At 37.8% G+C, this 24,979-nt stretch overlaps 1 protein-coding gene across 2 annotated transcripts; it reads left to right on the top strand.

The window, feature by feature from the left end:
• Window positions 1-24,979, top strand: LOC125764800 (muscle calcium channel subunit alpha-1-like). Of its 2 annotated transcripts, none has more exons than XM_049429388.1 (25): window positions 1-828; window positions 3,161-3,406; window positions 7,457-7,563; window positions 10,100-10,252; window positions 10,766-10,959; window positions 11,269-11,854; window positions 12,584-12,809; window positions 15,041-15,251; window positions 16,182-16,202; window positions 16,276-16,375; window positions 16,498-16,801; window positions 16,956-17,059; window positions 18,197-18,341; window positions 18,673-18,969; window positions 19,039-19,126; window positions 20,139-20,246; window positions 20,318-20,370; window positions 20,452-20,598; window positions 20,680-21,154; window positions 21,236-21,337; window positions 22,215-22,403; window positions 22,475-22,577; window positions 22,821-23,632; window positions 24,425-24,494; window positions 24,570-24,979. In XM_049429388.1, exons 1-25 carry the CDS (start codon window positions 530-532, stop codon window positions 24,851-24,853), a joined length of 5,424 nt encoding a protein of 1,807 aa, XP_049285345.1. In that variant the 5' UTR covers window positions 1-529; the 3' UTR covers window positions 24,854-24,979. The 2 variants fall into 2 exon arrangements, with proteins under 2 accessions (XP_049285345.1, XP_049285346.1); XM_049429389.1 differs by lacking the exon at window positions 18,197-18,341 and adding an exon at window positions 17,764-17,869 and having other exon boundaries at window positions 2-828.

The raw sequence follows: 24,979 nt of genomic DNA on the forward strand, positions 1-24,979 counted from the left end.
AAGGTATGAGGATTCTCACAAACGTTGAGATGAATGTTGGATGCTGCTAACGCCTCGGAACACGTCGAAGCGTAAGCTAAACATCAGTCGTACGTTGAATCTCGTGAAAATCGGTGACGATGGGTGATCGTTTGTAATTGCCACGTTTGCAATTTTCTCTCTCGTCTGGCGGTCATTTGTGGAAACGCGCTTGGCTCTCTTGCCAAATGGAAGTGCTGGGTATGATTTAAAGCAACGCTCAAATCGAAAATCCTGAGAAACGCATAAATTAGCTGTGGTGGTCTATTTTTTATTGCCTCTGGTGCAGCTTGATCGACAGCAGCAGTTGGCAAGGTGCAGAATAAGAGATTTGCCTTTTTCATTATATGTGTCATTGTGTTGTGTAACAAAATAATCAGAAGTGTGCGTTAGGTCGAAGCGTAAAAAATAGTGCGTTAGATAAAGTTTATTCAGTGTAAATTTAATTCCGCACCGACTTACTTGCATCCATTAGTGATTAGTGAACTGTGAGCGCTTTGCCGGATGCGGTATGGAAGACGGTACAAAGATATCTAATTCAGCGAAGGTGTCACCGACGCAGACTCTTGGCAAAAATACAGGGAAAACCGCCGATGCGCCAGGAGTGACACCTGTGGTAAATTCTGCTCCACAAGTCCCTACTAGCGCAGATGATCCCTCATTGGGCGATGGAACCGGAGCCAACAATCAACCAAAACGTCCCCTGAGGCGACCAGGCAAAGTGATCCCTGATCGTCCGCAACGGGTATTTTACTGTCTTACTTTGAAAAACCCCCTGCGAAAGCTGTGCATCAAAGTGGTGGAATGGAAGTATGTGAGAAATCATGTTGCCGTATTGGTGTGGTTTAATTTAAAATGCACATGCTTACCGAGGACAAGTGTATTATGCATGTAATGCTCTGAGTTGATTTCTTTTTGCATTGGCTGTTGTGTGATTTGTGATACAACGTGTGTCTTGTAACAATGTAAGAGCTCTGCATGGCAAACACGGTCAAACAAAATACTATCTTGGTTCATGTATGTATGTGGTACGATAGAAAAATATTGTGGAAAACCAAAAACGACTTATTGAACATATATGGGTGGCAAACGGCATTCTAAAGCTTCACCTTCCGTGAAGCGCCTCTAAGTTACCGTCCAAGCGATGTGGAACATAAATAGCTTAACAGGTGTTAATTAAAATGATTACATTACAGACAACCGTAAGTTAAGGCGGATAATCCTGGTAACAAATAGTTGTTTAAGACAGGGGTCGGCAAAACTTCTCGACAAATAGCTAAAACTGAGGTGTTTTCTGAAGTTAGTGAGCTAATTAAAGCGAGTTAGTAAAGCTAATGCAAAAGGAAGTTTTTTTTCTGACATGAGAAAATAAAATACAACACATAAAAAGCAAAACAATGTTTTCCGCTAAAAAAATCAAAAGAATTTCACAAAAGTTCTTCAGAAATGATTTTTTAGCCATTTTTGAAGCAGAGTTTTGTTTCACCTGACACGTTGTGAAGCAATAAAGGATAGTTACTTTTTTTTTACCGCGTACTGTGGTTTCTTTCGTTTGAATCATTCATACAACCCTTTAGATCAGACCACCAAATGCTAATTATATATAAAATAACATAAAAATATACACCTAAAACCTAAAAAATATATACCTAAACCTAAAAATAAATCTAAAATAACCTGGTACAGATTACATAGGAGTTTGAAAAAGTGTGATAGTTTGGAATTAAAAATACCTTCTCTGGAATAACATTATTTGCTATTAATAACGGTTTAAGCTAAAGTGACCTCTTTTTGGCAGAACATGGTATCACCAGAATCAGCTTACATAGTTTTAAAGTTGGTAATTTTAACTGCAAATGTATAAAACGATAAAGAATAAAAGGCAGCATTCGATGGGAATATTTCACACAGGCTAACCATCCTAACTCCTGAATCCGTGTTATGATAGATTATGACGAACTGAAGATAATGTAGAGATAGCGGTCGTAGAGCCATTCTATTTTTAAAATGGGATAATAAAATCTCGCGAAAATAAAGAACAATTAGCGTCCAAAGTTTTATTGGATAATTTTATTATTGAAAGTATAGTTAGAGTGGATGTGCCGACGACATATGCAATATACCAAGATCATTTTTTTATAAGCTTTTGTGGACAAGACATTTTCGACCCTTGACTTAAGGCATTAAGATTTTCATTATAAAAAAAATTACCACTTCCATTTGTCTTGAACCATCTTTGATGCTTGCACTTTTTGTGAAGTAATAGAAAGTATGTTGTATTTGGAAGAACAGTTCTCTTATTAACACATTCCACTAAATACAAATGCTCACATGTATGGAAGTAGATTTAACTTACAATATTCTTTGTAGAATTTTTAGTATATCTTCTTCGTTTTCACGAACGAAAGAATAGTTTGTTGGGAAGTAAAACACAAACAAATTATTTTTGTAATTTTTTATGTTGAACCAATTTCACTACAAAATGCGAAGCAATTATTTGCATTCTCCGCAATTCTACGCACGTACTGTGAGGGTGCTTGAGTAAGCATAAACGAAAAACGTTTGAAGTGTACAAAATTATGCATAGGTGCTCCGGTAGTAGCAAGAATAAATAGAAAAAAACCATATTTCAATCTTCATACAATGACAACTGTATTCCACATATGCAAATTCTAACGGGATCCAAGCCAAGAGCATCAGTCTGAGTGCAGAGATTGTTTTGTTTGATTGGCTGGTGTTACTACTAATCAGCAAAAAAGTGTTGATCGGTCTATTTCTAAGTTTACAGATTTTGATCAGTTGCCAGATAGAAAAGTTAGCGTTCTGAAGCACATCTGACTTCAAAATTATTTTCATTCTATCACCTACAGAGCAACGGCTTAAAATGATTTTAACTGAATTAACTTTATTTTTCATTTTTTTCATGTCTAAATGTTAGTTAATGTATATATGTATGCGTCAGAAAGTTTGTTTTGTGTTTACGTGATTTTGCTAATGACAATGCGTGTTGCAAGTTTTTACAATCAAACCAGCTCTCATAACCGATTTGCATGCAGTGAGATGCACTAAGCTAAAATCTTTAATTAATTCACCCCGTGCTAGTTAAATTATTTACTCTGTTTTTCTTTCTCATCTTCTACAGACCTTTCGAATACCTTATATTGTTAACGATATTTGCAAATTGTGTTGCATTAGCAACATACACTCCATTTCCGAATGGCGACTCGAATGCAACTAATGCGATGTTAGAAAAAGTGGAACAAATATTTTTAATAATTTTTACACTCGAGTGCGTGATGAAGCTAATCGCATATGGTTTTGTCATGCACCCTGGAGCATATCTTCGAAGTCGATGGAATATGTTGGATTTCACTATTGTTCTGATCGGGTAAGTTAAAAAAACTATAAAAGAAAAGAAATAGGATCCCAATACCTTACACCTAGTAACGAAACATTTGCGTGATTGATTTTTAAGTTGTTGGGATATACATAATGTCTCAATCGCATCTCTTTCTTTTTCAGTGATGTTTTCAAACCGTCAACTGCAAAGTTGTGTATTTATTATTTTTAATTGTGTTTAACATAACGTATTCATAAAAACAGCGACTTTCTTCTAACGAATGGTAAAAAATAATCGAAAAACTCGTTTGACTGGTACATTTTTTTCTGAGAATCATTTATTACTGACAAGTTGATCGACCATCGGGTGGCATGGGTAATCGCACAAAAAACCAGACAATTTTGTTACTTTTTTAAAACATAGGTTAACTACCCCAAGATCTAGAAATAATGTTAACCTATGCTTATTTTTTTTTTATCGTTAGAACGGCCTGGCCGTATCAAGACTTATTTTATCCTGCTACGTGGTAAAATAAGTCTTGATACGCTCAGGCCGTTCTAACCGAGCAAAAAAAGCATAAGTTAACATTATTTCTAGATCTTAGGGAAATAAAATTTCATAAGCTTTCGTACAGTTGTGAAATCACCACTTTTGCTACCAAAGATCTGTGCTACTTACTGTGCTACTTGACTCAATGAGGGATCATTAAACAATTACTGGGATGATAATGTCGCCTCAAGTCTATTTGCATGGTCTTTGCATACGATTAACAAACAAATGATAATGCTTGACCACCTCTAACGTATCCCTGGAAGGAATGCTTCCCCCGGATTGAATTACGTATCAATTTGCTTTCATACCTTTAGTAAAATAAACCTTATTAGTTCTTTAAACCAACGCACAACCCATCTATTTCTGGTTATGCTATCCTGGAAATGTAATTCGCTTTTGGTGATCCTTCTTCTTTTTGTTGAGTGGAGCACTACCATCTATGAGCCTGAGAAGCTTTCTCCTCAGCCATATTCAAGGATATAATCACTTCTCTAGGGCTTTCGACTACTACAGTCATCTATGTATCTCTCCCTTTCCTTTTTCTTCCTCTTTAAATATGTATATATGTCAAAATCCTGCATGAGCTTTATTACTTGTCTTGTCACTGTTCTTCCATTCTTCCCTCAATGCATCTTCCGAAATCCTTCCATATTTCAGCCTCTGGTCCTTAAATATTTCACAGTGGAATATTTCCCTGTTTCCGGCACTAAATACTTTTCACACATCCCTCTCTCAACTAGGTATTTTATCATTCAACATTTGTTTTACATCCACCATTCGTAATTTGTTATTTAGCACTCTTTACGAATTTACACCTTCTTTAGCCAATTAAGCTTTCGTGTTAAACTTATTTTTTAATTTCAATAAGGACGGCCAGGCCGTATGTCTTCTAAACTAGTCTTAATAACTAATATAATACGCGGGGTCGCCTCGTCTTCGTTAGTAAGAACGGCGTTTCCCTGGTGAAAACTTATAGCACGGATTTTATTTTTCACTTCTCTTTGTTGTTACACTTTTTTTCCTGTTACACAATTGGACTGTAATTCTTGAACTCTGATTATTGGACTATCTCTTGGCTCCGCGCGTGCCTACTTTTATATGCAAATTTATGCATTGTTCTTATGCGCGTATTTAGCCCTCCTGCTTAGCTAAACCTATTCCTAATTATCTATCCTGCTCTATCTGCTTATCTGTGCGTACGTGACTTTCGCAATTATTATATATTGTATATCCTTTTATGTTGGTAGCGATCTCCATTGTCCTGCTGCGCAATTGGATGGACTCTGTAAAATGTAGGCTGTTTACGCAAACGCTCGTGCTATAAAAATATTACCAACTTTGTCTAAAATTCGTGCGCATCTTTTGGTGATAATTTAAGTTGTGAAAACTTTCAAACTAATTTTTAATAAGCAGGAAAACAAGTTGCTGTGAGTGTGTTGTGTTAGAGTGTTTTTTCATTCTTTCTTATACGCTTACGATTAGTGTTCACGCGTTAGTTTTCAAAGGTGTCAAACCTCTTGTTACAGCGGTACTATAAATGTTCATCGCTGTCGAACCAATACGTTACAAGTTGTCGAACCTGTATGCTACAATGTGTAGAACCTGTATGCTACACTAATTAACTTCTACTTAATTTCTACATATGCTGAGCTTTGTTGAGGGACATTTTCTTCCCTCAACAACGGAATACACCTTATCCAGGGTGAGCTCGGCGATGATGCTCTGCTGCTGTTGATTCATCCTTGTTGGAACGCTGGTAGAATCTTGACGTTGGCATGTGTTGTCGGTTGAAATTCTTTGCTGTGTTGTCTTCGTGGTATGTACTTTTGCAGTTAAAGACTGCCGCTATCATAACATAGCATGCAAGCGTCCCTTAAGAGCTAGCGTCATATCCAATTGCCATTACTTCATCCGCTTAAGAGCTTCTAAGGGACGGTATTAAGCGGCGCCCTTTTAATCGTCCCTTAAGGCTTAAGGGACGATTTTTTGCTACGGGGAAGACCAGAGGATGTGATCAATGAAACCAGATGTTACATGTCTGGATAAGTCTGGATGGACATCATGCGGATAAATGCGCGCTCTACCGAGAGCCCATGAAACCAGGGACGCAAGGATACTTGTGGCGAGATAGAGTGTAGGAACCTACCGAGCTCATCCTCATCCCACATGCTCTGTGTAGCTGCTGTGGAGTGAGGGAGGATCGATCTCTCAAGAAAGCTTCCTTCGGAGGCACCTCGTTTGGCCAAGAAATCTGCTCTTTCATTTCCGGGAATATCGCAATGAGAGGGCAGCCATATAAGCGATATTCGAAACGTTGAACAGAGAGCTTAGGGTATCCAAGATCTTGCAAGTGAAGTAATCGGAGCCCTTTATAGCCTCAACAGTTTTCAGTGCTTCAACTTAGGCTGTCTGTGAAAATACAATACTGATCTGGAGGACTCGCGCTTTTTAGTAATAGTGCGTAAAAGATAGCAGCCAGCTCGGCTACATAAATTGGGCATGGTTGTCTAAGCTTGTGCAAAGCTTCGATGCGTGTGTTAAATACACCGAAGCCCGTGCTCGCCTCAGAAGAGGATCCGTCTGTGAAGAACTGTTTGTCATTGGGTTGACCATACTTTTCCACAAAAATGCTGGAAATTGCTCTCCAGCGAAGATCATTTGGAATGTTCTTAGTTTCCTCCCTCAACTAGGTATCTATTACTAAAAGGGAATTGTAGGACTCCGGTAAACTGGCGCAGTTAATTGCTCTTGTTAAACTTTTTGTTATAACTTAAATGTTGCACCGACCCGTAATGCACATGATGTTATATGCTGTTCATCGCAGTCCAGACATTGAATTACCATGGCAAGGCCCTGTAGCGTAGTTTGTAGCGGGGTCGGTATTACACGATATTACCGCTACCATATTTCATCGAAACTATTGTTCCTCTGTAGCAACAACTTTCGGCTAAAGTTTGAAATAAGGACGGTAACTTCGTGCAGGGTGGTTCGCAACCGTAATTGTGACGGTTGCGTGTTTTTTATTATGTTTCGAGGTACAGACACCTGAGGGCATGGGGCAAAGTTGGGCCAAAAATGAGGGAATTTTTACGGTTTCACAAACAGGATATGGAACTAGGTTCATCGATGAATAAATCACTTTTCACTATGCGAAAACCTCCTTACAATTTAATCGTAATTGTAAAAAAAATCGAATTCGGGCCACATTGCATAGTTTCCGAACCACCCTGTACGAAAAATTGACACGCAGATGTGTGACCGTGATTGGCGGGGGTCTTGTTTCAGACTTTAGCCCTTATTTCAGACCGGCTAAAGTCTAAACTTTCCATTCGGCTACGTAGTAAAACCAACGTGTAAACCTTGTCAGCTAGTTATGACAGCCATGAACTTACCACTCGTTACGATAAAAAGAACATAGGATGGAAAAAATTATTGATTGAAAGAGGAAGTTTGAGGGAAAGTCTCAACTGTCGTGGCCCCGCAGCTTTAGAATATTCTCTACAATATTTACTATTAGTTCTACTTCATTTGAATTTTCGTTCATAGGATGATAAGCACCACGCTATCCAGTATTATGAAGGACGGTTTCGATGTCAAAGCATTGAGAGCATTCCGTGTGCTGCGTCCACTACGATTAGTTTCCGGAGTACCAAGTAAGTTACAAAGCACCGATATCCATATGAACTAAACCTCAACTAAACTGTCAACGCAGCTCAACTAATCTAGAAGAAATACGGATAGCAATGCACGGCTAAGCGCAGTGTGAACATAATTAAGCAGAACTGAGCAAACAGAAGCCGACTGTCGTTAATCTAATTAGGCAATTTAAAGGATAAGGCTGGTGGCAGTGATCAGTCGTATACGACCTTTTTCAAAATGTTGTACGGGATTTGACAGATAAAGTCGGACGACGTTTTAGGTCGTACGACCAAATCAAAATACGACCACATTTTTGGTTCCGTCGGATGGTCGTGTACGACTTCTTCCGTCAAGTTGAACTCGATTGTATAAACGCGAAATTGATGTTATTTTCTCGATGTTCATGTAAACAAATTGTTTCAATGTTGTTTTAACTGCCAGTTAAAAAAAATCGTACGACCAAATCGGATGAGCAATGACACCCCTTCGGTTTGGTCGTACGTAGTGTTGGGTCGTGAGCGAAAGAGCTACCTCAATCGCTCCGCTCACCTTACTGAGTGCGCTCACTACGCTCCATAAAAATAAATCACCCAGCTCAACACTGAACGAAATGCGCTCAGAAGAGCGCACAGAGCGACGGGCGCACTGAGCAAAAAGCGAACTGAGCGAGAGCGCACTGAGCGACGAGCCCACTGAGCGACGAGCGAAACGCGCTCAGAAGAGCGCGCTGAGCGGTGTGCGATATGCGCTCAGAGGAGCGCATTTAACTAAGCGCTGATTTAACTATTCTAGGGCTGTCTACACATGAATCCGCGGACGCCGCGGTCCGCGGAAAACACGTATAACTTGTATACCAGTTGGGTCCGCTCGGCTGTCAAATTCCGCGGTGGGCTGTCAAACCTACCGCCGCGCCTGCTGTTCCGCAGATTTGTTGATGTTCAACAAAACTGTGTTTCCGCGGTGCCGCGGTAGGTTTGACAGCCCACCGCGGAATTTGACAGCCAAGCGGACCCAACTGGTATATAAGTTATACGTGTTTTCCGCGGACCGCGGCGTCCGCGGATTCATGTGTAGACAGCCTAGGATTTTTCTACGGTTCTTCAGGCATGAGCAAATTTATATTTTGCACACTCTTCGCACAGCACGCACTGAATGATCAGCGCACACCGTAATGCGCTTAGTTAAATGCGCTCTTTTGGGCGTATATCGCACACCGCTCAGCGCGCTCATCTGAGCGCGTTTCGCTCGTCGCTCAGTGCGCTCTCGCTCAGTGCTCTATTCGCTCAATGCTGAGCTACCTCCTGCTCAGTGCTCTTGGTAGCGAGCGCGAGCGACTCGCTCCGCTCAGGTAAAAGAGCTGCTTGACCCAACATTAGTCGTACGATTAAAATAAGCCTCAATTATCATACACAAATTGTAAAGACAAGTTGTCAAAAACGGAAGATTTGTATTATGACAATCAAGTTTGTGATCTGTTGGAAAAATCAAATTTAACGAAACGAAAGTTTACAAACAAGCAGCCTAGATTTGCATCCTTATACACAAACGGAAACCCGAAACTCTCAAACAACTTTCCGCTTTTTCTCACGGAAAGGTGCCAATTTCGGAGCGCGTGGAATATTTTTGTTGCATTTTAGTGCATAAACTATTGGAATAAGCAAGTGTTTTTGTAAAAACATTAATTTATGAATATTTTGTCATGTTTTCGCTCATAATATTGCATATGTTTAGGAACAACAAGAAGCATATCCATTTGTCCTCTAAAGTATCTTCCACAATTTCCAAACACTTACCAAACGCCACGGAGATAGAAAAAAAAGTCACGGCATTGAACATGTTAAATATTTTTTGCACAAATATTTCGCATACTTAACACGCGCTTGGGTGGTAACCGGCAAAGGGTCAAAAATTCTTCGAAGGAGTCGTATTTGTTGTGCCAGATCTTCCGTTGTATCACTTACGTAGCAGGAGAAAATCATTTTAATGTTTTAATCAATTATTTAATACACAATCTTTTCTCAAGCTAACAGTAATGGGAGTTGTTAACGAATTTTTGTTTAGATTTTGAACAGTTTCACACATCCATGGTTGTTTTGATACAGCTTTAACGAAAGAAAAAATTTGACGAATCTTGTCTTGCCACAAGAATGGTTTCATAATACAAATCTATTTTCCGTTTGTCTTGGCTCACTTGACTTGAGACATTTCCGTTTGTGTATGAAAATCGATGTGATAGTCGTACTATTGAGCGCTGCCACCAGCCTAAGTTCTGAAGATAGAAGCAACCACATATCTGATTAAAGCCTCTGCACAAGTCCAATACGGTTAATTTGGATTTTTGTTTCTTGATTAAATGATAAAGTTTCGGTAAAATGATTAGTAACAAATCTTAGTACTCCAAGGGTCGGTCCCACTGAACAGAGTTAAGTTAAAAGCAATAAAGATTAAAACAAAAATTAGAAAGTTTTGACATTAGTTTCCCGCTTATAATTATGTAGTACCTATAAAAAATACGGAAAACGAAATATACTGCTTCTTTTTTATTTACAGGTTTACAGGTGGTACTTAATTCCATTCTACGAGCAATGGTACCATTGTTACACATTGCTTTGTTGGTGTTGTTTGTAATAATCATTTATGCAATCGTGGGCTTAGAGTTATTTTCTGGCAAAATGCATAAAACATGCTTTCACAACATTACAGGTAATTACATGTACAATAATAGTTAAAGAAAAATAATATAATATTTACAAAAGTATAGCATCGTCGGTTGTGTATTAAGTAAGCAATGCAGTTTGCAGTTTTGCAGTTCATTTTCCAATAACACAACTTATCATTTCGTTAACAGAATTTTTCATTCATTTCTTTATTATTTAATTGTAAACCGACTATTAAATAGCAAATCATCTAATAGTTCTAAACAATAGCTAAAACGTCATTTGCTCATTTGTTTGTTTGCATTTCTCTTCGTCCTAAATTTGATACTTCCGGTGCAAGTGTACATCGTTTGTTGAAATAGTCCTTTACTGAAATGAAAAATTCTGTAGCCAAAAAAGTTGTTATTAAATTTCTTTTTACAAGCAGTAATTCTGTAGTTACAAGCAGTACAATCTACAGTTCCACATTATTTGTGGCATGATAATCATGAAAACGTGACTGCATTGATGGAAAACGAATAATTAATTTCAAATGTCATTCAATCAAACACAACAACAGAGGACATGATGGAAGATCCAACACCGTGTGGAGAAGGTGGTTTCCAATGTAGCTCCATAGGTGTACACTGGACTTGTCGCTACTATTGGGAAGGACCCAATGCTGGAATTACGAATTTTGATAACTTCGGATTGTCTATGCTAACGGTGTTTCAGTGTATTACATTAGAGGGATGGACTGATATGTTGTACTATGTGAGTATGATATGGTTTTAAGGATGATCATGACTTATATCTGTTATATTGTAGCAATGGTTTTTATCTATACTTACAAAAACTTTCAAAAAATCTTTAACCTTTCAAAAGACATAAATGATTTCTTTGATTTCTTTGATCACCCGTTAATTCAATATCAAAAGATTTTACAATTTTACATGTTTATGAAAAAATAAGAAATAACGGGCTTGAGAACAAACGCCAATCTTATCAGTTTGTATAACGCTTGTAATTAGTTATTTTTTTATATTGTAAATATGTTTGTTTTCATTATTATATTTACGACAGATTGAAGATGCGATGGGCAGCAATTGGCAATGGATATACTTTGTATCAATGGTTATACTAGGAGCGTTTTTCGTAATGAACCTTATTCTTGGTGTCCTGAGCGGTGAGTTTTCTAAGGAACGTACAAAAGCAAAAAGTCGTGGTGATTTCCAGAAGCTTCGCGAAAAGCAACGAATCGAAGAAGACCTGAAAGGGTACTTAGACTGGATTACACAGGCAGAGGATATCGACACGTATCAGGAACCACCATCACCGGGAAAGATTATGTCTGAAGGATTTTTGAAAGGAACCAAAGCAATGCTCGTAGGCTCAGGAGCCAGCGGTTTGGCTGGGGTATCGGCCGATTCAGCAGAAGTGCACGGTTGTGCTGAAGCCAACGTGGACTATACACAACCCGCACCGGAATCGTGGTACAATCGACACTTTCGAGCTTGGGATCGGTTAAATCGTAAGATGCGGCGATCATGCCGAAAGGCGGTCAAATCACAAGCATTTTACTGGCTTATTATTATACTGGTATTTCTGAACACTGGTGTACTTGCAACTGAACACTATCATCAACCGCAATGGCTGGACGATTTTCAAGGTAAGAGGTATGGGAGAAATCCCTGTTAACTGTTCTTTTCCAGTCGGTCCAACTGAGAACGACTGTTAAATTGCTCGATTTAAAAGAAAGCTATATGTTACTATTTTAGATTTAGAGGTATATTTGTAAAGCACCATTGCACCAGTTGCACCGTGACTAAGGCAGTACCGTTTACACTTCCCATGCAAACTGTACTCGTTATGATTTGATCATACGATTAGACGCTCGTTTCGATTCCATGCCGGGAATTATGAGCAGGATAGTATACGGCACTGTTTGCCGAATGATGGATATGAGAAATAAGATGCCCGGATACTATTTGCACTCTTGTTCGCACGCAAGCACAAAACCAAGCATGTAAGCAAGCACTACTGCTGTAAAACGAAACCAACCAATGCTTTTAGTAATTTGAAGGAAGCTACTTTTAAGACGAAACCACGTTGGTACACTAACATACTAATGCATCAACAAGAATGTTTTCACACACACAATGGGCCCATGGAAACATTGCTTCAATTTGTGCGTTTGGTAAAAGCTTATAAAATGTAACAATGGTTGCAGTGGAAATGCTTATGCTATCCTTCATTATATACCTAATGTAATGTCTGTATGTAAACTCTATGCATGTAACGAATGTCATTGTTTTGCGGTTGGTGACTCGCTGACCTTTTCAATATATGTACTTAATCAACAATGCTATACCTTCCGTCTTTTTCAACATTCTTTCAGAGTACACCAATATGTTTTTCGTGGCACTATTTTCCTTGGAAATGTTTCTCAAAATGTACAGCCTAGGGCTGCAGGGATATTATGTCTCGCTATTCAACCGTTTCGATTGCTTCGTCGTTATTGGCAGCGTTATAGAAGTCCTGTTGACCAACACGCAATTGATGCCTCCACTTGGCATATCTGTTCTTCGATGTGTGCGATTGTTACGCGTCTTTAAAGTGACCAAGTAGGAATATCGCTTAATGCTTCATTTTGTCGTTCTTTACATAAATGTCCTTCAGCAGAACTCCAAATGGTACAATTTCTTTAGTGTACAGCTTATATATGCTCAATTTCATTACATTTTGCGGCACCATATGTTTAAGTAGTAAGTTGTATTATATCTTTGGCTATGGTTAAAGTGTTTTTTCATGCAAAATGAACATTTTTTAAAAATTGATTTTAATATGATGGCTTTTTGCAATAATGTCTACACCAGTTGAAAGCAATGTGTTTTCTCGAGCATTTAGGTGAATGCTCAACAGATTAGGTGAATGATTCTGCCTTTTTTCTTATTCTTATTTGATCAGGGAAGATACTGAATTCATTGCAAGACATTTTTTTTGCTTATTGAATTAAACATACTTAGTTATCTAATTGTATCATAAAAATGCTCGTGAACCATTAACCTTCTTCTTCTTTCCTGGCCTGCTCACGTTCGAGCACGTCGCGAAGACATGGCCTGGTCGTCAATCCGTTTCCAGGAAACTAGGTTTTTTTATCTGATTCGAAATTTCTTGGTGTCGTTGTTGTGGTGTCATGTTCGTTGCATTTGTAATGGGGGTGGCTTGCAAGGCCTCTCTCCCAACCCCCTGTCTCGTCGGAGGGCCTACGCATCTTAGCTGTTTAAAGTCCCGTAGGATGCCAGAACAGAAGGGACATCCAGCCGCCTGGATGACATGGAGAACAGACGCTGGCTGTTCCCCTCCGCTCAATTTAGCCATATACCACATCTCCCCAAGGGGTTTGGGTTTCCCCGTATACCCACGCTCAGATATTTAGAGAGATGCTGGAGGTTCACCAGGAATTTCTTCCGAAGGGCCAAACGGTGCACAAACAGTACTATCTAAGCGTAATGTGGCGGTTGCGGACCTCCATCCGGCGAAAGCGGCCGGATTTGTGGAAAAACAACAGCTGGTTTTTGCACCACGATAATGCGCCCTTCCATACGGCCATCATTTTTGGGGAGTTTTTCGTAATAACTGGCACCTATAGTGTTCCGCAAACGCCGTATTCGCCAGATTTGGCAACAGCCGTCTTCTGGCTGTTCAACCAGCTAAAACGGCCGCTTCGGCGACACCGTTTTGACACTATCGAGGAGATAGAAGCCGCAGCGACGGTGGAACTAAAGGACATCCCAGCATCCGCGTTTTGCACCTGATTCCACCTTTCCACCTTTTCCAGGAGTAGGAGAAGAGGTGGAAGAGGTGCATTGCATCGGAAGGGGATTACTTCGAAGGTGATGACCTTCTTATTGGCCTAATAAAAAAACGATTTAAGAAAAAAACGCAGTAACTTTATTTTTCGGACACAGTAGTATGTTACCATTCTGTACGACGTTGACGTACTGAGTATAGTACACAGTACTATATCGTTGACACAGTAGTATGTTACCATTCTGTACGACGTTGACGTTATGAGTCAGACTAGTGTATGGAGTGCCTATATTATCCTTCGAGAAGCTTCGGATCCATACCCATATCAGTGCGGTATTGCTACAAACACTGACAACAGAACCATTAACCATTGATAATATAATGAGAGAATTATAAGTTGCAATGTGACATTTCTGATAATTTTACAATAATCATCATGAGGATAAAACAGAAACTAATAGGAACTATCTACAAAAGTAAACCTAACCAATAAAAAATAATTTAATTGAATTTAATAGTTTAAATACTAATCAAATGTAGTGCGAAGTTATATGATGATCATGAAAAAAAAACAAAGCTTTAATGGTTGATATTTGTATTCTTAAAACGCGGAAATACCGTATTGGTTATAAGTATTGGAAACTTGAACTAGGGTATAATTCATTTTGGTTAGAAGGCATTTCCTTTTCTGAACCGTGAAATGTCACCTTATCCCGGTTATACTTGACCGTTTAAAATGTTATTGATCAGCTGCAGAATGTTGAAATGTTGTTTTTGTAACGACACTTGGGGAAGAAAACTATTAAAAATACTGTTATAAATACTATTTTTAATAATCGATAATAATTGGACTTCGATTTTATTCCTCTAAGAGCATCACAAGATCTATCTTTGGTTTTATTTATTAGATTGAAGATTTTGGCGTTTATGGAGGACGTTTTTAGAGAACTCTAAGGACTTTTATGTAAAGAAATAACTTATAATTTAAAACCTATTCATTAAGTCAACATGCACTTTACATGTGTTTTCCTTCTCTTTATAGATACTGGCAATCATTGTCGAATCTCGTTGCTTCGTTGCTTAATTCAATACAATCAATTGCATCGCTGTTGTTACTACTGTTCCTGTTTATAGTAATATTTGCACTTTTGGGAATGCAAGTATTTGGAGGGCGGTTCATCTTTAACTCTACAGATAATAAACCGCGTTCAAATTTCGACAGCTTTGTACAAAGCCTGTTGACCGTGTTTCAGGTATTGGTTTCATAAACATTGCACGTGTTCTCTATGCATGGTTTGAAGGTCATGCAGTAAAACTAAAATGCAGCAGTTGTGCCACGTAGCAAAAGGTTCATCGGTGTGTTAACAAATGGGGTAATACATTACTGAGGTTTTTTTTTTATATAAAACTCATTTTTACTATGCCTTTGTAATAATTATGAAAGTGAAACACTTTCAATAATTTTTGTTATCCTTTTATGATGAAGACTTGACTGCAGCTCAAAATAGATTGGATGCCGCTCCGTACTTTAATGTATTTATAATAGTGTATAATTACGTGAAAGACTCTACTAACTATGCACATTTACACCTGTTTCCAGCTACGTTCAAATATCGTGCCATCTGCCTCAAACCGCATGCCGTCTGCTTCAAATCCCGTGCCATCACCTTCAAAAGCGTGCCACTACGGTCAAATCGTGTGCCACTACGTTCAAAATTGACAGCTGCTTGGATGCATGTTTGTTGTTTGTTGACAATTTGCCAATTTTTTACCCGTTTGATGAAAAATGGAGTCAAAATGCAATTAATCCTTAGTTTATTCGTTTAGCTATCGAAAACCGATTAAAAACAATGCAATATTTGCGAATCATTTAGCAAAAGTGTTTGTTTTGTTTTGGTACGGCAATGCCTTCAGCTCGAGCTGTCAATTTTGAACGTAGTGGCACACGATTTGACCGTAGTGGCACGCTTTTGAAGGTGATGGCACGGGATTTGAAGCAGACGGCATGCGGTTTGAGGCAGATGGCACGATATTTGAACGTAGCTGGAAACAGGTGTATCTGCCCAGCAGAGCTTACAACACGCTGCCATTAATTTTTGTTATGTGTTGGATTGCAAACAATCAATAAAGCTTTGTAGAGTTGCGTAAAATATAGTCTCTATTTATTTATCTTTTCTTGCTAGATCCTGACTGGAGAAGACTGGGTAAGTTACTAATGATATCATTTTTAATGAAAAAAATCCTGTGTGTCTATACATTTTTTTACCTTTGCTACAGAATGCTGTTATGTACGATGGCATCCAAGCATATGGAGGAGTGGCATCTTTTGGCATTTTAGCTAGTATCTACTTCATCATTCTGTTTATCTGCGGAAACTGTATCCTTTCAAAAGAAAGCTGTTGATGCAATTGTTATAGAAATACACTAACTTTACTTAACTAAGTGTTTAGAAATTACAGAACAAATTAACGTTCCTTAGCTTCGTTTATCATAACATAGATATCTTATTAAATGTCTTCCTTGCCATCGCCGTGGACAATCTTGCTGATGCCGAATCATTGACTGCTGTTGAAAAAGAGGATGATCCCGATACGGAGCTGGATATTTTGACCGACAAGTCTGACAACGAGCTGGGTGACAGGGAAAACGACAACGAGGATGACGAGGACGTTGATGAAACGGAAGACGTCGATGAACAGGAGGATGATGATGGTCACTGTTATGATAATGATGAAACTAGGCGAGCGTATGGATCACGATTTAAGAAAATGGAGGAGCCTATCATGGAAAAGAATAGTAAAAAGTTCGGGACATTTGGGAATTTTTCATTTGGCTCATTGCACAGGATCGGAAGATGTGACCATCATATCTGATCTTGTGCTGGTCCCTATTTTAAAAATAGTGCAACTATTTGATTACTAATTGTTCGTTGTGTTTAACCGTGTTTTGCTTTCCAGTGCAAATGTCACGAAATCCACCATCAGTACCAGCAACACTAAAACTGCATCAGCAACGTTAGAAGAGGCGAAAAAAACGCGCATCAGTAGAGTAGTGATTCAAGGTATTCGATAACATGTACATGCGGGTGTAACGCATTAACTGTTCGATATGTGTTATATTCTTCCATACTACATTACTAAAATTGCTTTCAAAGCTAGACTATTTGTTATTAAACATGAAACTAATCAATCGAAAGTTTATCAATTGTATTATGTCTTGTTATGGCATCAGTTAGCTGAATGTTACACTAATATGAATTCGCAATTAATTAGGCATTTGCAATTGCGGTACTAAAAACACCATTATGTAATATTTATCAATTGATTTCTTATTGCGTTCTTTGTTTTCTTGAACAATAATAATTTTTCACAATTTATTCTTTCTCCTTATACGTACAATACTTCTCATAATCTTTATCGTGATGTTTGTACATAGAGCACCTTACAAAATAGTTTGTTGTTAACTATTTACTTATTTACATGTAATGCTACTTTCATTATTTCACGACTTCGTCATGAAATGCGAAATAGTCTAACTTTCTTTTTTTATATCATTCGTATACTTTTTAATTCAGTATAACCAATAGGTATTCGTGTAAAAACCGTCACGTTTAATTATCTAACAATAAAATAAGATAATCTTTTGCATTCGCACAAACATTAAAATCTTATCTAATACAATACTTTTCCTTGGGTAGGCAATACTATTATACTGAATACATCTTTAACAAAAGCTATTTGATTATTTGTGCAAATTTTTAAACAGTTAAACCAACGCTGCTTCCCCGACGTTTGTCACGCATAGGCTTGAAAGTGAAAAAATATCGCGAACCGCCCAAAAATGCGCTTTTTATCTTATCCAACACCAACAGGTGATAAATTGCTTTTCTTTTTCTGTAGTATGTTTGGCTTTTTAGAATCTTGTTGCGTGCTTATGTTACATATGTGTACACACAAACTACAGTGAATGGGTTGGTTGTTTTGTTCTGTCACGGGTTGTTTAATGTATGAATTGCTAATATGGAACGGTGAATGGATTTATTACTTGATTTCTATCACATCTAAACCACTATGCACGTAAAGGTTAATGTTGGCTAATAAAAAAAAACAAAAACAAAAAACACAACTGAGGGTAGTTTTATGATATGAGGGTGATCAACTGTTTCGGTCCGACATTTGTTATTGTTCCATTATTCCAGATCACTGTGAAGCGATTGAAATTCCGAACGATCGCACTTCCGCTCATACAACATACGCCAAACGATTATCGGAGGCAGTGGTATCCAGCAGCCCTATACCGATATCCGATGAAAAGTCACTCTTTCTATTGAAGCCTACCAACAGGTTAAGAGTGTTATTATACGACTTTTATTTGAGTTGCTTATAAATATACAAATAATCCATTGATAATATTTCTTTGCACTGGTCACGTTGCACCACTTTTTGTAGTATTATGTTCGGCAAATGTATTGCCATGCACGCGTTAACAAACAGATGTTGTAATTGATTCATTGTATCATTGCACTTTTATGTGTGATCAATTTCGTAAAAGTTAGTCATTTCTGCTTCTATAAGGTCACTGACATCCAATTGTGTGATATGATAATAAGTCTGCCATTTTTTTTTGTTGGTTATTTATATTTTTGTTATATTTTTACACTCTTAATTTTAACAGATTCCGACAGTTTTGCCATTGGCTATGCAATCATACCGTGTTCGGCAACATAATTCTGTTGTGCATCATGCTTTCGTCGGTGATGCTTGCTGCCGAGGACCCGCTGAATGCCAATTCCGAGCGAAATCAAATTTTGAATCAGTTCGATTTCTTCTTCACCGCTGTATTTGCTATCGAGCTTATTTTGAAGGTAATTGCGTACGGATTCATACTGCACAAGGGAGCATTTTGTCGTTCGGCATTCAATTTGCTCGATCTGTTAGTAGTCAGCGTCTCGTTGGTGTCAATGTTGTTTAGGTGAGTAGAAGTTAGTGTTAGTCCGAAACGATAAGATTGCAAACGAAATGAACAACTTAATTATTCCAGTTCAGGAACGATATCCGTCGTGAAGATTCTTCGGGTCTTGCGTGTGTTAAGACCTCTGAGGGCTATCAATAGGGCTAAAGGATTAAAGGTAAGATCTAACAGATAGTTAATTAGTTATTTATTATTTGAACATATTTCATTTGTATAAATTACATCGATTTTAGCAATACGGCCGGCTCGGTTGGTAATTGGTTGGTGTTTTGTGGCACTGTAACCTCAAGGGAAATAGGCCTTCCATTCCTGGCTTTCCTTGACTATAATTATCTAAAGCGGGATATTCACTCATGCGTACTTGATCTTGACTTGACTCGTTACTTGACTCGTTGTCCTTGATGAGATTTGGAAAAATTTACAAAATACCCAAGAACTATAAATCTCACGATCGAATCAAGCGCCACTGCCATTGAATCACGCTCATAGTATAATGCCAAAACTCATGTTATATATTTGTTATGTTGCTGGTTAAGTTTCTTAATGAGGGTTATCGCGAAATTTGTCTACATTTGATGACGCATAAAGAATGATTATTCCTATGATTATTTTACGCAGCAGTAGCTTGTTTTACAAATTACATTTACTTGACGAGCAGCCCGCTGGTGTATGTAATGAACGACGCCAGGACAGGACCAGATCGTCCCACCGTAGCTGGGACTATACGGCTACGTAGTAAAAAAAAGTCTAGTAAGCCAAAAATGGCCGGCAGGACTTAAAGGTCATTAAGCTAAGATAAGAGAGACAGATTTACAACAGTGAAGGAATCTTTTCGCTAAATTACAATTTCTCGTTCATGTGCCTCGTACAAATTTACCGTCTTTTGAAATACACACGCATAAGCTAGGTCATTGCATTGTTGAATTTCTTCCTCTTGGTGTAAGGTCCTAATAGATCATGGCTCCCGTAACAGGCATTAGATACTTGAACGTCTACGTATCGATGATAAGGGGAATCATGCGAGTGACCGTAACCCTTACCATTAGCAAACATTAATTTTACTGTGTACCGTCGAACTGCATACATAAGCGATAAGGAACTGAAACTATTATCATCCGAATATCGTAAATTATTATTAATTTTTTTTTCCTACTTTACTATCTTTGCAGCATGTGGTACAATGTGTGATAGTGGCAGTAAAAACCATCGGAAACATTGTACTGGTCACATTTTTGCTACAGTTTATGTTTGCGGTAATCGGTGTACAGCTTTTTAAGGTATGATCGACGATTAAGCAATAATTAAATGCATTCTTGTACAAAAGCCTTAAATCTTTCTCTTTTCTCAGGGTAAATTTTTTTCATGTTCCGATCGATCCAAATACGAAGAAGCAGAATGTCAGTAAGTTTATTTACTAATGGTTGTTGTCCATAACAATTGAAAATTAAGTGAAATTTTCGCTTTCCAAAACTTTTCTTATAGCGGAACATACCTAGTGTTTGAGGATGGAAACGTCGATAAACCCGTGTCAAAGGAAAGAGAATGGTCTAATAATCGATTTCATTTTGATGACGTGCAAAAAGCTATGCTTACTCTGTTCACTGTGTCCACCTTCGAAGGTTGGCCTTCGTATGTATCGATATCTTGGGACACGTCCCCAGTAGACAGTGCCTTCGATATGTGTTTGATGATTGATTTTTTATTTTGCAGTCTTCTTTACGTGTCGATTGACTCACATACGGAAAACTTCGGACCTATATACAACTATCGGCCGCTAGTTGCGACTTACTACATCATATACATAATTGTGATTGCATTCTTCATGGTGAACATTTTTGTAGGTTTTGTTATTGTAACGTTTCAAAATGAAGGCGAACAAGAGTACAAAAACTGTGATCTCGATAAAAACCAGCGCAACTGCATTGAATTTGCCCTTAAGGCCAAACCTGTGCGGCGATATATCCCGAATGACGATCGCATTCAATATAAGGTTTGGTGGTTCGTTACGTCGCAGCTATTTGAGTACACCATCTTCATACTAATTATGATGAATACTATTACACTTTCGATGAAGTTCTACCGTCAACCGCAACCCTACACAGAATGGCTTGATTTTTTAAACCTACTGTTTACTGCAGTATTTGCGCTAGAGTTTGTGTTCAAGCTTGCCGCATTCAGATTTCAGGTAATATGTTCAATAGACTATATAACACAATTTTAACAATTCATTTTTAAATTTGCTAATTGATTCATTTTCCTTTCTTAGAACTATTTTGGCGACGCATGGAATGTGTTTGATTTTATCATTGTATTGGGTAGTTTCATTGATATTGTGTATTCTGAAGTAACTACCAGCAGCGGAACAAAGGTATAAAGATGTGCTTTAGTCGGTATAGAAAGATAAGTATAACTGAAAAATATTACAAATTTCTTTTTGAAAAGGTATAAAATGATTCAAAAGGTTTTGCGTCTTTCGTTAAACCCTTAACCCATAAACTCAGGGCAAAACTGGGTTTGCGCTCTAAAATATGTTTTGTATTGAAAGTTGTCCTAATCAGGATAAATTTTCTTAGTAATCAGGAAAATATTTGAATCAGGATCCGTGTCGCGTGGGATATCCGTTCAAAGGCTCTAGCTTTTATTTTTTCTGATTTTCTTGGACTTTATTTACGTTTAACAGGATAGTAAGTCCTGTGTATGGGGAACGGATGTGATGTGATGTGATGAGGATGTGATGAGATACCCGGTTCTGTAGTGCGTCGTTCATACTTCGTATTAAAGAATTGAGTACTTATTTTCATTTTACGAATCACATCCAAAACTAATATTTTTAATAGATTTTTACTTACAGTTATCTGTAAACAGTACCTAAATTTAACCTAAATTTATATTTATGCTATTAAATATCATACTTTTCAGAATATTTAAAAGTTCAAAGATAAAAAGTATCTTTAAATTTATTTTCATACCTAGCCAATGTACAGCAAAAAATTCATACAAATCAGTGCTGCATTTTCGGGGGAGTTCAATAACAAACACCACGACACGAGAATTTTATATGTATAGATTAAATAAAATATCGTTTATGTCCCCAAACGATAGTTTCTTAAAATCATTAATGCTCAAATCATTAATGTATTTTTTTAAATTCTAGTTTCGATCATCACCCCGTTTTTTTTTGGACAAGAAACATATAAATGAGTAAAAATATCTGAAAATGTCACAAAACTCTTCTCTTCTCACAGGGCGCGTCAACTATTATATCAATAAATTTCTTCCGCCTGTTCCGTGTTATGAGGCTTATCAAATTGCTAGCACGTGGTGAAGGTATACGCACACTGCTGTGGACATTCATTAAATCATTTCAAGCACTACCGTACGTCGCATTGTTAATAGTGATGCTCTTCTTCATTTATGCTGTTATAGGAATGCAAGTGGGTTTATAATTGCATACAGTTTTAGACACGAATCCAATAGTCTACAACGTTTTTTCGATTTTTTTTAGGTTTTTGGACGTATTGCATTGGATGACGATACTGCAATACATAGGAATAACAATTTCCAAACTTTTCCTCAGGCTATTTTGGTTTTGTTTAGATCTGCTACTGGTACGTTGTCGATGTTATTTTTCACTGTTGTTGAGTTGTTTACATTTCCAAACATTTTGTTTTTGTTTTATTTTCTCAAGAGCGGCAAAACCGCATATCTTATGTTTTCATGTAACATTAAACAATTATATACTACTGTTTATATGTTCATTTGTTTTTTGTGCGTTCGTCTCTTTAGCTGAACTGTTACATATGAAAACCGATCTTCGTTTATATCGAGACTAACCGATTATTTGTATTTAGGTGAAGCATGGCAAGACATTATGCTGGATTGTTCTGCACGTGAAGAAGTGCGATGCGATGAAAATTCCGAGGACAAGGAATCTAAAGAAGGTTGTGGCTCAAATTTTGCCTTCCCATACTTCATCTCATTTTACGTCCTTTGTTCGTTCCTAATCATAAATCTGTTTGTGGCGGTCATCATGGATAACTTTGATTATCTTACGCGAGATTGGTCCATACTGGGTCCCCACCATCTTGACGAGTTTGTACGGCTGTGGAGCGAATACGATCCTGATGCGAAAGGCCGCATCAAGCATCTCGATGTGGTGACACTGTTGCGCAAAATATCACCACCACTCGGGTTCGGTAAGCTATGTCCGCACCGAGTCGCTTGTAAACGACTTGTATCGATGAATATGCCACTGAACAGTGATGGTACGGTGCTGTTTAATGCGACACTGTTCGCTGTGGTGCGCACCTCGTTGAAAATCAAAACCGAGGGCAACATCGATGAAGCAAACCTGGAACTAAGACATATAATCAAGCAGATATGGAAACGAACTAGCAATAAATTGCTGGATCAAGTAGTGCCTCCTCCTGGCATAGAAGATGAAGTGACCGTGGGCAAGTTCTACGCTACCTATCTAATACAGGACTACTTTAGAAGGTTTAAAAAACGGAAAAACTATGACCGTAACACTGAACCGGCTTCTCACATGACGCTCTTGGCTGGGTTAAGAATTCTTCACAAAAGTGGACCAAAAATAAGGCGCAAAATTTCCGGAACACTGCATGAGAGTGCATCAGCAATAAATCCAGAACCGGCACATCGGGTAAGTTGTTTTGTATGTGTGTTTATAAAAAAATCAACAACAACAAAAATTAAAAATCCAAAAATATCTTTTTGCGTTTTACAACATGAGTTTTACAACATTGTGTTCAATAGCTCGTACTTCGATTGATGCGCAAAACACGTCTGATCTGTCGAAAAGTGCATTTATTACAATCCTGTTTTGTAATCTTTCGTTCGTTCCTTTACGAATACTAATAATTATGCTATAATTTATTATCCACCCTATTGATAAATTCATGAATAGAGTGCATCAAACTTATTGAAACGGTTCGAGGTGCGAATTAAAAAAATACACGCATTTCAACGCTCTTTACTTGAGTCGATATGAATTTCGTGGAACATAAAGAACATATGCTTCCTTTGAAGCATAAAACATTTGAACAATATAGTACTACTTTGTATAGTACTATTTAACAAGAGAGTGTGGCATTCGAAACTCGAACCTATTTATTTTCTTTTGCGTGAAAAATGCCAGAATTGAAGTCACTTTAACTGCAATAACAAACAACAAACAGACAAAAAAACTACAATCTTTTGACGCTTCTTTCGCTGAAAAACAGGAGTTTGGTAGGATAAACATGTCATGATCAATGTGTGATACTCAAACTGATTAATCCAAGTGTTATATACTAATAAAACTTATGTTCTATGATCTTGTGCTTCATGCTCGTGGTTGTGGTTCAAATCGTATCTAGATAAATCTCCTGTACTTCGGAAATTTTCGTCAACTAATGTTATGTACCTCTTTGCTTTTTTCGTCCATATATTTTAGCGCAACCATAAACTTTTCGGAATTACCTGGCCTACATCGTACACATTTAAGAAGCGTTATTTTACAAATGGTAGGAAAAACTGTCATACATATAGTACACAAACAAGCTAACAGAGATTTGTTTCTATTTTTCTTTCGGAGCTAGATACTACAATAAACTCGACGCAAACACAACGTCCACCGGCTCGACCTCCCCGAACATACGCTACGTTAAACAAAGGGTTGCGGGATGTTAATAAAACGCTAATGTACGGCTTTAGAATGATGCATGATCACGATCAACTCAACGAAACATTCACCAGTGTTAATGACAACGAAGCAAGTGATGCCGAAGGTCCATTAAAGCCATTGTGCTTTGGAGAAATATATTCAAAGCAAACCAGTCGAGTAGTGAACGCTGAAGAAAATGACGTTACGTTCGAAACATAACGTAATACATAACGATAGAGAATTTAATTTACTTGAATACTAATGTTTTGTTTTTGGAGTGTTTGTTAAATATACCAAGAGTGATGCGAAAATTGAAATTGAAATAAAAATGTAAAACCCCGCAAA

The sequence above is a fragment of the Anopheles funestus genome, chromosome 2RL (assembly GCF_943734845.2).
Source record: "Anopheles funestus chromosome 2RL, idAnoFuneDA-416_04, whole genome shotgun sequence".
In the NCBI taxonomy this organism is placed as follows: Eukaryota; Metazoa; Arthropoda; class Insecta; order Diptera; family Culicidae; genus Anopheles; species Anopheles funestus.